The following is a 15,595-nucleotide window of genomic DNA, read 5'->3' as shown; positions in this document are numbered from 1 at the left end:
CAGCTCCCTGATTAAATACATGTTAGAAACACCTTTGGCATCAATTACAGCTGTAAGTCTTATTGGGTAAGTCTCTAAGAGCTTTGTACAAACCTTGATTGCACAATACTTACACATTATTCTTTTAAAAATTATTCTAGCTCTGTCAAGGTGGTTGTTTATCATTGCTAAACAGCCCCTTTCAAGTCTTGCCCTAGACTTTCAAGCTGATTTAAGTCAAAACTGTAACTAGGCCACTCAGGAACATTCAATGTTGTCTTGGTAAGCAACTCCAGTGTATATATGGCTTTGTGTTTTAGGTTATTGTCCTGCTGAAAGATGAATTTGTCTCCCAGTGTCTGTTGGAAAGCAGACCGAATCAGGTTTTCCTCTATGATTTTGCCTGTGCTTAGCTATATTTTGTTTCTAAAAAAAATAAATAATCCCTTGCCAATGACAAGCATACCCATAACATGATGAACCCACCACCACACTTGAACATATGAAGAGTGGTATTTACGATTTTCCCAAAACATAACTCTTTGTATTCAGGAGATCCTTATCGCAAACAGGATGCATGTTTTGGAATATTTTTATTCTGTATAGGCTTCCTTCTTTTTACTCTTTAATTTAGATTAGTATTGTGTAGTAACTACAATGTTGTTGATCCATCCTCAGTTTTCTCCAGTCACAGCCATTAAAAACTCTGTAACTGTTTTAAAGTCACCATTGGCCTTATGGTGAAATCCCTGAGCAGTTTCCTTCCTCTCCGGCAACTGAGTTAGGAAGGACGCCTCTATCTTTGTAGTGACTGAGTGTATTGATACATCATCCAAAGTGTAATTAAGAACTTTTTTGTCTTTTTACCCATCTACCAAATCGGTGCCCTCCTTTGCGAGGCATTGGAAACCTCCCTGGTCTTTGTGGTTGACTCTGTGTTTGAAATTCACTGCTTGACTGAGGGACCTTACAGATAATTGTATGTGTGGGGTACATGTTAAACACTATTATTTCACACAGAGTCCATGCAACTTATGTGACTTGTTTAACACATTTTTACTCCTGAACTTATTTAAGCTTGCCATAACAAAGGGGGTGAATACTTATTGACTCAAGACATTTCAGCTTTTCATTTTTTATTCATTTGTAAACATTTCTAAAAACATAATTCATCTTTGACATTATGGGTTATTGTGTTTAGGCCAGTGACACAAAATCTCAATTTAATCCATTTTAATTTCACATCAAAATGTGGAAAAAGTCAAGAGGTGTGAATATTTTCTGAAGTCAGAGGAAGGGTTAATCATTCAAAAATCATATCAAGACCTATTATTTCATACAGAGTCCATATAACTTCTGTGATTTGTTAAGCCAAATTGTACTCCTGAAATCATTTAGGAATTCATAAACAAAGATTCTGAATACTTACAACTACATTTTAGTTATGAATTTGTATTGATCTTTAAAAAAAATATAGAATTTTTCTTCCACTTTAACAGAGTATTTTGTGTAGATTTTTACAATAAAGACAACTAAATCCATTTTAATCACACTTTATAACACAGAAATCCAAGGGGTCTGAATACTTTTCTAGGCACTGCATAACTGTTGTACTCAAACGATCCTAAATGGTCTAACCCTTCCTTTGGAAATTGTACATATATATATTTTTTTTTACAGTATATGACATAAAAGGATGACAAAATATTAACATTTTGCAATATCAGGTATTCTTTTCTGGTTTTACCAGTATTTGCTGTCTGGGTGTGCCAAAAGTAAAACCATGGAGAAGTCACTGCGCTGTGTTTTGTGTATGGCCATGGCTTTACCTGTACACCTATAGAATACATCACACCCAAACCTTTTATAGTCTCAGTCTAATTTGATAAACCCTGTTATCAAAAGTAGGAGTGCCTTTTGGTCAGGATGTACAACGAACTTTAGGTGACATCACAGGTATAAGCAAGAGACAAACAACTCCACCCTGTACATTGAAGATAGCCCCATTGTTCACATTTCATTTGAAGAAATATCAGGACATCAAAATGGTGTCAAAGACATCAAAATGACATCAAAATGGTGTCTCCTGGTTTAAAGAATAACTGTTTGAAGGCCATCTATGCAGCTGAAGGATAATGTTACCTTGGTTTTCTGCTATTCTACTCTCTGGGTTACAGCTAGAACGCAGAACCAGTTTAGTTTCAGTCAAACAATAGGTAGAAGGTGAAATCTCAAGGCTGCATAATAGTAAAGTAGATATATGGATGAAGAATACATTTAATTTAAAATCACTGATGAAACCTCAACTTTAAATGTTTTAATCTTCAAAAATGTCCATTGTATGTTTATACAATTCTTATTTTAGTATTCTATTCAATGACAAAATCTGCAGTTCAGGAAAAAAACAAGGACAAATTGTTTCATCTTTGATGTAACCATCAGGTTTTTAATTCACACCTTGGAAAATATTACAAAATAAGATTAACTGCCTTTTGCCAAGTGCTATAAGGCTGAAAGGGATAGTATTGGACTGAAAATTCAGGTTACACCCACACACCTGTAATACACACATAGGTAGTATAGCCATTTTAAGTCTTTCCAACTTATATGGACTTCAATGTACTTGGTCACTGCATAGATATAAAAGAGAAGAGGGAGGGAGGGATGCATGCTTGCTCACACAACAGGACCATACTCACACGCCCACACAGTAACAGAGAACACACATGCGTGCACACAAACAATTATCCTTCAAAAAGCCCAAGTCCAGAGTCATTAGGGAGTTCAATGAAAAATGTGCAATTTTCTTTCATCTAATCTAAGGAGTTTAGGGACACTAAGAGTACCAGGTCCTGTATGCTGCTTTGTACCGTCATAGTAAAGAGCTATAGTGCACGTGGCAAGATACCATTCAATGTTACCAGCCCGGACCTAGAGAGAGAAAGTTACCGCCTTAACATGCTTCATGGAACCAAATGATTGTTCATCAAAAAGGCACGTTGAACAAAAACCAAAGTACATCTCAGAAGTGGCACCATTTTTCGCATTCTCACCCCCGTTACAAAACAGCTCTTCCTTCCCTCGCACTTCACTACAGTGGTATCACAGCATTACAACACAGTTGAGGAAACACCCCTGAAAGATAGTTGAGGAAACACCCCTGAAAGATGTATAGTTCCCAAAGTTCAATGGACAGCACTGCTAAGCTAAACTAGCCTAACACAACCTTGTCCTTTGTTTAGCTCTCCTACAATACAACTACACTGGGACATTTGTCTATCTGCGATGGAAAAGTATCCAAAGACAGTGAGACATACCAACGACTGGGAAAGGATTGAACCAGTTTTGTAAACAACACAGTCATAGGGACAGAAGTGAAGTAATATACATGTGCACGCACACACACACACCCAGTTCAATATACTGTGCAAAAACCATTACAGTACAGATAATGATCTACCAAGATGGAGTGTCTCCCCCTGCTGTCCAATAACAGTAGTGCAGTCCCAACGCCAGAATGGGGGAGATACATGAATTAAGACATGGTGGTTTGTTAATGGAATGAAATTAACACATACAGTATGTGGTTTCTGCCTCCACTGAATCATCACATCACACCTTTAGTAATGTGTTGTACGTGTCAGGTATATGTTGCATAGGGGCAGGCAGTGAGTACAACTCCCAAAATGGAGGTAAGGACTTCTAGGGTGCTTCTGTTGTATTCAACCAACACGGATACAGAAGAACAACAGAGGACCAGTGTGTGGTATTGTATTATCAGCGCAGTACATTGCTTTGGATAAAAGCATCTGTTAGACTTAACATGTACAAAAACATCCTTCAAGGATAAGTACATTAGATAAGTCGCACAGTACAAACTTTCTGCAGTCAGACAGGCAGACAGAAAGACACACAGCATTCAGAATGAAAGCGCAAACTAGTGTAGTACCACTAATCCTAAAACGACAAAGTACTGTCTGTAAAAACAGATTCCCTAAAACAGAAGGCAATGTTTTGTTTCAGTTTTTCATTTGCTGAATTATGTGCTTTTTAGCTCACCATGAGAGACACTCGTCATTGGTTACATGGACACATTTAGACATGCGTACATACATTCACACACTCACATTCTGTTCAGGGATAAAAATTAAAACAATCAAATTCTACTTGGGTCGTTCCACGAAATAAGTGCCTTTTGCGTCCTTCTGATATTTTAAGTACAAAATTGTGCACCAATACTGAATTTTATAAGCGTTATATTTAATGAAATGCCCTTTAATATAGACCACATGGAGAATTCAATATATTTTTAATATGAATAAAGACTTGCTAAAGTGCCAAAATTCTGCATTTGATATGTCCCTCTGTGACTTCCAAGAAGATGAACATTTCTCCATCATTGTAAAGCCCTAGTAATTTTGTTGCTTTGACAGTCATTTCTGATTATTATTCATTTAAAATGTGATTAGTCATTAATTTTAAGAAAAAAATGAATCTTTCCCTAATTTTAAGCGCAACCCGGTTATGTGAACTGAACTCGTTTTAATATGGTGAAACTTTTTAAATAATATTCCTTTTTAAATAATAATAAAAGACATTGAACATCTACTAGTCCAAATGATTGAGTAAGAGCAGTTGAGCTGGTTCTTCTGAAAACATTTCTGGTGTTTTGTGGTGGAAAACTGAGTAGGCCGAGCATAACCCTGTTAACCAGCCTAGATAATTGTATTATTTTGTGAAGCGTGCATTCAATTGCCCCTTCCTATTGCACACAACAAGCTTACATTTCCTCTGCCACTAGCCGATTTAAGATGAACTTGTCAACCTTGTTACTTTATTTGGCACTAACTAGTCATTTATTATTTTTTTTACCTTAAGATGGGAAAGTTGAACAGGTGCTCTTTATGACTATATCTAAAGTTGGTGAAATCAACAAACATCTCAAAAGGCACCGAATTGGTGGAACGACAGACTTATTATTTCAAACAAATGATTTATATGACATGCATTCCTCGAAACTAAAACTAAAATAAATATAACATGTAAAATCAAGCTTCTGAAAACCACTAAACCAACTCAGCAGCTTTTGAGGTTCTTCTTTTTAAAAAAGGAGACAGACTGAGGTTATTTCCCTGTGTAGTCCTCTCTCAGTACTACAACATTGTAAAAAACAAAGGCAAACCCAATCAAACCTAACCCACAGCCAGTCTAACAGCCACTGTGCAGAATACCTAATACTCTATTAAAAAGTACAGCAGCCAGGGTTTTTTTCTGCATAGAAAAGTCTTGGGCGGGCTGCCTAAGTGCTTTTCCAGGCCGCTTATGTAAAAAAGAAAAAGGACTATATATTATGATATATACAGTACCAGTCAAAAGTTTGGACACACCTAGTCATTCAAGGGTTTTTCTTTATTTTTTACATTGTAGAATAATAGTGAAGACATCAAAACTATGAAATAACATATATGGAATCATGTAGTAACCAAAAAAGTGTTAATCAAATCAAAATATTTTAGATCTTTAAAGTAGCCACCCTTTGCCTGAATGACAGCTTTGCACACTCTTGGCATTCTATCAACCATCTTCATGAGGTAGTCACCGGGAATGCATTTCAATTAACTGTTAATGTTAATTTGTGGAATTTCTTTCCTTCTTAATAAGTTTGAGCCAATCAGTTGTGTTGTGACAAGGCAGGGGTGGTATACAGAAGATAGCCCTATTTGGTAAAATACCAAGTCCATATTATGGGAAGACCAGCTCAAAAAAGCAAAGAGAAACAACAGTCCATTATTACTTTATGACATGAAGGTCAGTCAATCCGGAAAATATCAATAACTTTCAAAGTTTCAAGTGCAGTCGCAAAAACCATCAATCACCATGATGAAACTGGCTCTCATGAGGACTGCCACAAGAAAGGAAGACCCAGAGTTACCTCTGCTGCAAAGGATAAGTTCATTAGAGTTAACTGCACCTCAGATTGCAGCCCAAATAAACGCTACACAGAGTTCAAGTGATACATCTCAACATCAACTGTTCAGAGGAGACTGTGTGAATCAGGCCTTCATGGTCAAATTGCTGCAAATAAACCACTACTAAAGGACACCAATAAGAAGAAGAGACTTGTTTGGGCCAAGAAACAAGCAATAGACACACTGTACTGTAGATGGACACACTGTAGATTTTTCTATTGTGTTATTGACTGTACGTTTGTTTATTCCATGTGTAACTCTGTGTTGTTGTTTGTGTCGCACTGCTTCGCTTTATCTTGGCCAGGTCGCAGTTGTAAATGAGAACTTGTTCTCAACAGGCCGACCTGGATAAATAAAGGTGGGAAAATAAATAAATAAAATAGACATTAGACCAGTGGAAATCTGTTCTTTGGTCTGATGAGTCCAAATTTAAGATTTTCTTTGTCAGACGCAAAATAGGTGAATGGATGATTTCCGCATGTGTGGCTCGCACAGTGATGGTGTGTTGCTGGTGACACTAAGTGCTTCATTTAGAATTCAAGGCACACTTAACCAGTATGGCTACTACAGTATTCTGCAGCGATACGCCATCTCATCTGGTTAGCGCTTAGTGGGACTATACTTTGTGTTTCAACAGAACAATGACCAAACACACCTCCAGGCTGTATAAGGGCTATTTGACCAAGAAGGAGAGTGACGCATCAGATGGCCTGGCCTCCACAATCACCCGACCTCAACCCAATTGAGATGGTTTGGGATGAGTTGGACCGCAAAGTGAAGGAAAAGCAGCCAACAAGTGCTCAGCATATGTTGGAACTCCTTCAAGACTGTTGGAAAAGCATTCCGGGTGAAGCAGGTTGAGAGAATGCCAAAGCTGTCATCAAGGCAAAGGGTGGCTACTTTGAAATAACACATGGAATAATGTAGGAACCAAAAAATGTTAAAACAGATTTTAGATTCTTCAAAGTTTCGATGTCTTCACTATTATTCTACAATGTAGAACATAAGAAAAACCCTTGAATGAGTAGCTGTGTCAAAACTTTTGACTGGTATTGTTTATATATATAATAAATCATTTTTGGGAGGGAAAACATTTTCAATGTGTAAACTTAAATTACTAAAAAGAGATGTGAAGTATGTAGAAAAGATAATGAACCTATATATTTTTTTTAAATAAGATCATCTTTGAGAACTAACCATTACCTAAATAAAAGCTGGACAATCAGGGAGAACCTAAAATTCCCAAAATTATGCATTCAGGAGTTTTTATCATAGCATGGGGCCACCAAATTTGTTTGAGTTGCAGAAAATGTGCTTTAAAACTGTAAAATTGTATCTCCGTCACATGGCAAAATGTGTAGAATTGCACAAAATGTGCTTGAAAACCACTACATTTTGTCACTGCGGCCAACAGAAGGGCCTCTAAAATTGTCACTCGGCCACCTCACCATTGGCCACGCCCACCACGTAAGCCCCATTTTGATCCAGAAAAGACCCTGGCAGCTATTCGCCTTTCTTTCTCAACACTCACAACAACAGTCTGCTCTGGAATGTTTTCAAATCTAAGCCACTTTTCGGTTCATCTCTTTGATCTCTTCATCGCCTTCCATCATTGTTCCCTTCTTTCTCATTGGTCCAGTGGTTGCAGGTGTGAAGTGGTGATAGGCCCCAGGGAATGTTCAAACAGGAAACTGGACTGTATGTCTAGCTACCCCAGAATGCCTTGCCCGTGGTCCCATTTCTAGACATGACCTGTTGTCTCATGTTTCCAGGAAGGCTTTCTATCGTCCTGTTCCCTTTCTCTGTGGACCATGTGAGTTTTACATGGTCTCTTCCTCTCTTTCTCTCTCTTTCACATTCAGTCTGATAGGGTACAGTGTGTAAAAGTCTACTTTGCGCTCCTCCTCAGCAGTAGCTGCGTGTCTGACCCTCAGTATGGATGGTCCAGTTGGGTGATGGTCCAGGTAAGCTGCCCTGCCGTGCCAGCCCTCTCTGGTTCCTCAGACCCTGCGGCCGCAGCACCGGCTCGTGGACCACATCTCTGCGGGGTGGAGGGTTGGGGTATTGGCCCAGCATCGGGCCAGGCTGGAAGGGGTACTGGCTGTACTGGAGGCCTCCTGGCTGGCCGGGGTAGGGCCTGGGGGCTCCCAGCGTCAGGTTGGAGAAGGCTGCAGACGGGGAGTCTGAGGGCTCCAAGAGGGGCTGGCTGGGGTAGCTGGAGGAGCAGGGGTCCTGGGGGCTCTGGATGGGGTAGGGGGGCTCCTGGTAGTGCTGCCAAGGGGGGTAGGGGTTGGCGCCAGAGCTCTGGTGCTCTCCCTGGGTGAAGTCTTGGGTCCGGTAGTATTTGAGCACCTGATCGCCTGAGGGCATGACGTCAAAGGCCTGCCTGTACTGGCCCCCGGGCGAGGACCTCCGGAGCGGGTCTTGGAGTTGGAAGCCCCCTGCCCCAGCCCTCTGAGGAGCCCTGATCCGTGAGGGGCCCGGGGTGTAGACATTATAGGCAGGCGGGGACTGGTTGTGCTGCTGGCTGGGGTAGGGGTTGGCAGGGTGCTCCATGGCAGGGGAGGAGCTGGTGGAGGCAGAGGAGGAGGTGACTGTGGAGGGACCCTCAGCCCTCTCCTCCTCAGCCAGCTTCTCTATCAGCAGGGAGGCGATCTCCTTCCCCGACAGGCCCTGGATGGGGTCTGTACTACAGCTGGAGCTCTGGGGGTCTGAGCGGCTGCGGTAGTGGATCCCTGTCGATGTAGACGCTGTGGGTGCTGGGAGGAAGTCGCTCTCCTGGATGCTCCCTGGGGTCGTTGCTGCCGAGTCATTGTGGGCGGCTGGGCTGTCTGGAGTGGAGGGGGTGAGGCTGACGCTGGTGGAGCATGCCTGGTCAGGGGCCAGGCGGGGGGAGGACTGTCTCTGGTCCTCTGGGGGAGGGGGGTCGTTTGGCGAGGCAAGAGGTTCAAAATCCTGTGGAGAGTCTCCATCCAGGTCTGTGCTGGTCCAGCTCTTTTGGGCCCCAGTAGAGGGGCTGGGGAAAGGGAAGTTGACGTAGATGGGCTCAGACAGGTCCTTGGAGGTTGGTCTGTGGGCCTGGGGAGGGGAGGGCTGGGATGGCTGGCCCTGGAGAGACTTGCCCTGGGGAGGCTGGCTCAGACTCAGAGGAGCCTCCTCTGGCTTACGATAGCACACCTTCCCGTTTTCAAAATAGGGGTGTAGCTGGGAGGCGGTGAGGTCTGTAGAGGCTGACCTGTTGGAGCGGTGGAGGTTGCGTTGGTGCTGGTGGAGCGCCAGGGGAACCATGGAGGAGGAGGGGAGGGGGTGCATCTCACTACGGGCCTGCCGGACTGAGGAGGAGGTCTGGCGCTGGGGCCGGGGGTGGTGGTGAGAGGGGTGATGGTGGTGGGTGGAGCCGTCCTGGGAGTGTCCGTGGGAGAATGAATGGGACTGGGAGTGGGCGGCTGCCCAAGCCCGCGTGGCTTCTTTGGACCAGAGCTGGGGCCCCCTCTCCCCTCTGGGTCCACCCTGGTTGTGGTGCAGAGGCTGGGGTTGGTGATGCCCCCGGGAGATGGGCCTTTTGTTGGCCTCTGGGTGGGGGGCCGGGCGGAAGTTACCCTCCAGGTCCAGCCTCATGTTCTGGTAGCTGTGGCGGGCATAGCTGGGGGGGCCCTGCGGGTTCTCAGGCCCGGCGATCTCGTAGTAGAAGTTTTCCATCCTTCCCTGGTCCTCTGAGCTGGAGGAGAGGGGCACGGGCCGGATCTGGGCCTGCTGAGGGGGCTGCTGACCCGGGGATGGTTGGCTGGCTGCCCTGGCTGCGAGGTAGCGGGTGAGGTGGTCTGGAGCTCCACTCAGACGCTCTGAGAAGGCCCTGGCCAGAGGAGGGTTCCCCTGCTGACCAAAGATCCGCCTGATGCGCCCTGAGTCCAGGGAGCGACGCATCTCATTCTGGGCCAGTGGTGCTCTGTGGGGACGCTCCAGATCCAGGGGCTTAGGGGGTACTTTGGGGCGGGTGGGCTGGAAGGCACGGACCTGAGTCAGAGGGGACTCTGACTTGGAGTGCAGGAGCTGGGGGTGGGCCGAGGACGGCTTGGACTGGGTGGAGGCGGATTTCTGTTGGAGGTGAGGGGCAGAGAACTGGCGTGAGTAGGCTGGGGGCTTCCTCTGAGACTGGGACTCAGTGGGGCTAGGTCTCTCCCCAGACTGGCCTGGTTTGGGAGGCTGTAACTGGGGCAGCTGCTTCTGGTTCTTGTAGATGGGGCTGGGGGTCTGGTCGTCTCCAGAGGCGCCCCCACCAGACAGCTCCGAGTTGGACGCCACAGAGTCAGACGTCTCAGAGGACAGGGTCCCCGTATCCTGCAATAAAAAAAAAGTATAACTTTTTTACCGCCATACAGTAAGTTACAGTACTGGTTAGTCATGCATGCTGTAGCTACGTTCAGCCGGACATACTTTACTGTACTGTTCTCTAAGCCTGCTTAACCAGCTGGGAAAATACAACATGGGCTTTGTCAGTCTTCTCATAACAACGACAGTTAAAAAAGGAATCTAATTTTGCCCAGGCAACTGTAAACATCTTGCTTGTTATGGTTAGGAAATGAAGGCTCGGCTGAAAATGACCTGACAGCACTGTTGTCACTCTTCATATGGAGCCCAAAACTAGAACATCTCCAGCACAGTCAAAACAACATATCTACCACTTAGAATTTACCACAGTACAAACAGACACAGTTTACACAAAGTTACACCCATATAGTGCCACTTACAGACATGTGCACACTCCCACACACACACACCTGTCCTGGAGTCCTCTCTCCCTGGCCGTGTCCTGTATCTGCTGCAGTCTCTGTCGCCTTTCCCTCTCCCTCGGTCATCCACACAGACAGGGGGCGCACTGTGGAGTAGAGCTGATTGGGGTCAGAGGACAGCAGCTCTCCTGCGTCGGCAGACAGGGAACTCTGGTAGCGGGTGTCGGCTACGTCCTGGGACCGGGACTGAGGGGGGCGGTAGGGGGGTGAGGTGCCCTGTCTCAGGGCCTTGTTGGCACTCTCAGCCAGGGCCAGGGCCATGAGGCGTGCTGGGTTTTTAGGAGGGGGAGGTGGAGGCTGGGCAAACAGGGGGGCACCGGTGGGTCCCGTTATACCTGTAGAGGGGAGAGGAGGGTTAAATTACATGACTATGGTCTGTAGTAAAACCTCAAATCATCATTGAAAACAAACTCATTTTTGATGATGATTATAAATCAATCACCTAATACATTCAATTAATCAAACTTGTTGGCAGAGTCCATTTCTGTTTACTCACCCTGTCCTCTGATCTTGGCCTCGGGGCCCAGTTTGCTGCGGATCTCCTGCTGGCAGCTCTCCGTCAGCTGGAAGTCACATGACCGAAGCAGCATGGAGATCATCTGAGGAGGCTGCGACTGGGAGGGGCCGCTGCTCGGGATGCCAGGCTGTAATTCACCAGCTCGCCCGCCAATCATGTCCAACACCTACGAGGGAGAAAGTCAAGTTTGGTGAGGCAAATTTATCATACAGAGTATATAGGCAAGTAAACTCCAATCCTGAGATACAGAAATACAAGGACAGCAGTGACACAGAGAAGGAGGAATTACCTTAGCTGGGACGCTGATGGATACAGGGTCAGAGATGTCCAGTGTAGGGGACTTGGGGGCTTTTTGTGAGAAGGCATTCACCATCTTCCGGGTGAAAGATCTTCTCTCTGGCGGGGGCTGAGCAGAGGGGGCAGAGGTCACAGATGTAGGGGGCTGGCCCTGGCCTTGACTGTGTGAGGTACTCAGGTTGGCACCCTCCCATGATTGGCCGGCAGATGGGCTGGTATTGGCCGGTCTGTGTTGACAGAACACCTGAAGGGGCGGGGCTGTGGCGGCGATGATCAGACTTCTCCTGACGGCCGCATCCGATTGGTTGAGCACCGAGTCGGGGTCCTCTGTGATTGAGCGCTGGCTGCTGGAGTGAGAGTGTCCTTGGTGGCTGAGGCAGCGGTAGGGAGGGGGCGTGGCAGTGGGCGGGGACTCCCTGCCACCCGCAGTGACTACGCTGCTGCCCAAGCCGATTGGTCCGTCCTCCAGGAAGGTGGGGCTGAAGTCAATGACGTCCTCGGCCATCCAGGAAGCAGCCGGGTCCTGGTTGGAGAAGTCAGGCAGCATGTAGATGCCTTCCTCGTCTTCATCCTCCTCATCGTCTCCATCATCCCTGGGCTGGCGGTCCTCAGGCAGCAGGCTATCATACGAGCGGCTGGAAGGCAGGCGGGACGGGGGGCGCTGGGGCAGGTGCTGAGGGTCCATGGAGGCAGCCAAAGACAGACCGTCACTGCTTGAGCGGGGCCGCCGCAGACGCTTCGACTGTCCTGAGAGAGAGAGAAGTAGGAAGAAAAAGGAATAGTCAGGGTTTAAAATAAGTCTCTGTAGTGCTCAGTGACTAACACACAGCTCCACCAGCTCCCAAAGAACCCATTCTACTCCAACTGTCCCAAAATTCTACTCCAACTGTCCCAAAATGACTCAAACTATCATCACTGCTTCCAGACATACTGTCTGCTTCCAGACATACTCTATACTTAACGGGCGAGAAGAGAGAGGCTCTGCTATCGATCAGTCTGCGAGGACTTAAACTGCTGAGATGAGTAGCAGTATTAGCGTCAGTGTGTTATGGCCTACTGTTGTGTACCTGCTCCACTGTGCTGGGACGATAAGGATTCCTCACTCTTAGCTGAACGCAGGGTCACACTGTCCACACGACAACCTGCAGGAGAGACCAGAGAGAGAGAGAGAGAGACCAGAGAGAGAGAGACCAGAGAGAGAGAGAGACCAGAGAGAGAGAGAGAGAGAGAGAGACCAGAGAGAGAGAGAGAGAGACCAGAGAGAGAGAAAGAGAGAGAGACCAGAGAGAAAGAGAGAGAGATCTGTCATACAAAGAGAGGATCAAAAGGGGCGATAAACTGTGGTTGGTATTTATTTTCCTTTCTACCTCCATCCATCCAGGTAAATGGATGGATGGAGGTAGACATGGAGGTAGACATGATATCAGACATGATATCTACCTGCATGTGAGGTGGCGGGCTGGAACAGGGAGCTGATCCTCATTGGTTTACGTTGCCCCGCCCCCAGAGGCTTCCCGATCGCAAAGAACGTCTTCCAGCTCCCTCCAGCTGCCTTCCGTACCTTCAGCCCTCTCTTCCTCCTGTAGGGGGAGGAGAGAGAGCAAGACAGAGAAGGAGAGAGAGAGAGATTTAGGTGGGTGAGACTGCTAAATCAACTGCATGTGATAGTGAAACTATAGAAACTTGCATTGTCTGGAATAAGCCTGGCCTCCCACTCACCTGTCGACAGGGTGGTCCAGCACGGTGTGGAACTGGCCCTGGAACTGGACTGGTGCCCCCTGGAGGAGCAGAGGAGCCTGTGTCCTGGCCTGGGCCTCTTCTAGGGAGAGCAGCCTGGTGGAGACAAAGGACTTGGGCCTGGTCAGAGAGTGCCGCCCTGCAGGCAGAGAGAGGACCTACAGTTAGTAATAGATAGAGGGTGGGAGAGTGAGGAGGCATCGGTGACGGTGGCCAAAAGCTTTGTTCCAAATGAGATCCTATTCCCTGTATAGTAGTGCATTACCTTTGGCCAAAGCCCCTAAGTGGCACACTATGTGGCATACAAATAAAAAGTGTACTGTACGGGAAATAGGGTGTCATTTCAGATTTACCCAACGAGAGCGAATAAGACACTGACACGCTTGCAAATCAGAAATCACATGGAGTTAACAACACAAAGGGAGGGAAGGCTGAGGTATGCAGAGGAAGTTGGACCTTTTCATTTGAAACTCCCAGTTAAAGAGCAACCAAAGTAAAACAGGACACCCGTCAGGGGAGAGCAGAGCATGGGTCATCAGACAGGATTGACATCTAAACAAATATGTATTATAATGCAATTAACAAATTATTGTAACAGTGTCTTATAGGGCAATTCCATGCCAGGAAAGCACAAAAATATTTTTCCCACATTAATTTACTGCAATACAATTTTTCACATTAAAATTACTCAACATTAAAGTATTCATATTAATATTTCAAAAGTACCCTTTTTGATTTGGCATATTTTTTGGAACAACAAGTCAAACACTCTTCAAATACGTCACATTTCCAGAGTCCGTGCTCTGCTACTTTTGAAGACCATTTTATACATATAAACTGACAGGTCATTAAGCAATCACATTCAGCAAATCACCAGCAGAGGGAGTTCAATTTGAATCTATTTTCCCATTCACTGGTGGGGCTCACATAACTTATCATAACTTCAAAAGTAGCAGAACGTTGGAAAGTTTATGTACTTGTATAGTATATAGTTTAAAACAATGTCTAAAAATGTAAATGTACAAAATCTAAATAGTATGAGATGTTCACTAATATGTTTTATGTTGAATAAATAATATGTTAATAATATAATAAATAATATAATATGTGAATAATATAATATGTTGAATAAAAATATCATAATCTAGACAATCCATGTTTTAGAGCACACTATCATGTAGAGTTCACAGATCATAGGGTCTTTTTTTTCTCACAAATGGTTTGTGATACAAATGTAAAAACCATATCAAACAAACAGTCATCCTCCCAATTAAGTTTCTGTGAGAATAGCTAGAACAATCAGACACCCAAAATATTTTTTGACTTTCCTGGCGTGGATCTGAGTCTGAGACACAAAGCAAGCATCTAACTGAGCCCTGGCTGGGACGCTGACAGAAACGCTTCAGCTGGAGAAGCACACAGACACTGCTGATCTGTCGACAATACTGAGGTTAAACATTTTAGCTACAGGGCCTATTGATTATTTAGCTAGCTGACAAGACAAAACAGATAATGGAAGCTGGGAATCATCAATTCAACATTGTTGTTTTACCTGGTGGTTCTGGCTCAATGTAATCCTCTTAAAAGAAACATCCACAGCATTTGTGACACATTGATCAAAACAACGTCTATTCTTTAATATTTTGAGCATTACAGTGCAAAACAACCTAAAAGTTACTTTAATAACTATTTAAAATGACAAAAACAAATATTGGAGTAGACACAAAAAAGTAATCAACCACATTTACTTCAAGATGGGATGATTTGGAACCAGGATGGAAGTTTATTGCCTATTCAACTGTCAATACAACCGAAAAATCACGTGAGAGTTCACGGTTGACCAGTGACTCAAACCCTGAAGAGACACTGGGTTTATACAAACATATGTCAGCATGTGCGCACAAAACTTGGCTATATTAAATACTTGTTTTTTTACCCATTTTTCTCCCCAACTTCGTGGTATCCAATTGGTAGTTCAGTCTTGTCTCATCACTGCAACTCCCGTACGGACTCGGGAGAGGCGAAGGTCGAGAGCCGTGCGTCCTCCGAAACACAACCGCACTGCTCCTTAACACAATGCCCACTTAACCTGGAAGCCAGACGCACCAATGTGTCGGAGGAAACACCGTACACCTGGCGACCATGTCAGCATGCACTGCGCCCAGCCCGCCACAGGAGTCACTAGAGAGCGAAGGGACAAGGACATCCCTGCTGGCCAAACCCTTCCCTAACCCAGACGACACTTGGCCAATTGTGAGCCGCCCCATGGGTCTCCCGGTCGCGGCCGGCTGCGACAGAACCTGGAT

The 15,595-nt window shown here is 45.3% G+C and overlaps 1 protein-coding gene across 5 annotated transcripts in view; it reads right to left on the bottom strand.

Moving 5' to 3' along the window:
• Positions 1–1,098: 1,098 nt before the first annotated feature.
• arhgap33 (Rho GTPase activating protein 33) overlaps positions 1,099–15,595 on the bottom strand; it is a 55,503-nt gene continuing 41,006 nt past the window's right edge. For 4 of the 5 annotated variants that reach the window (XM_055903490.1, XM_055903488.1, XM_055903493.1 and 1 more), the window contains 8 exons: positions 14,842–14,868; positions 13,272–13,428; positions 12,993–13,132; positions 12,620–12,694; positions 11,545–12,299; positions 11,235–11,421; positions 10,727–11,073; positions 1,099–10,286 (listed from right to left, as the gene is read on the bottom strand). In XM_055903490.1, the coding sequence (XP_055759465.1) occupies positions 7,854–10,286; positions 10,727–11,073; positions 11,235–11,421; positions 11,545–12,299; positions 12,620–12,694; positions 12,993–13,132; positions 13,272–13,428; positions 14,842–14,868 (4,121 nt within the window). In that variant the 3' untranslated portion in view covers positions 1,099–7,853. The remainder of the gene's footprint in view (positions 10,287–10,726; positions 11,074–11,234; positions 11,422–11,544; positions 12,300–12,619; positions 12,695–12,992; positions 13,133–13,271; positions 13,429–14,841; positions 14,869–15,595) is intronic. The other variant, XM_055903489.1, reaches the window with a different exon arrangement.

This window comes from Salvelinus fontinalis, chromosome 38 (assembly GCF_029448725.1).
Source record: "Salvelinus fontinalis isolate EN_2023a chromosome 38, ASM2944872v1, whole genome shotgun sequence".
Taxonomy (NCBI): Eukaryota; Metazoa; Chordata; class Actinopteri; order Salmoniformes; family Salmonidae; genus Salvelinus; species Salvelinus fontinalis.
This window is presented reverse-complemented; position numbering and strand designations above follow the sequence as displayed.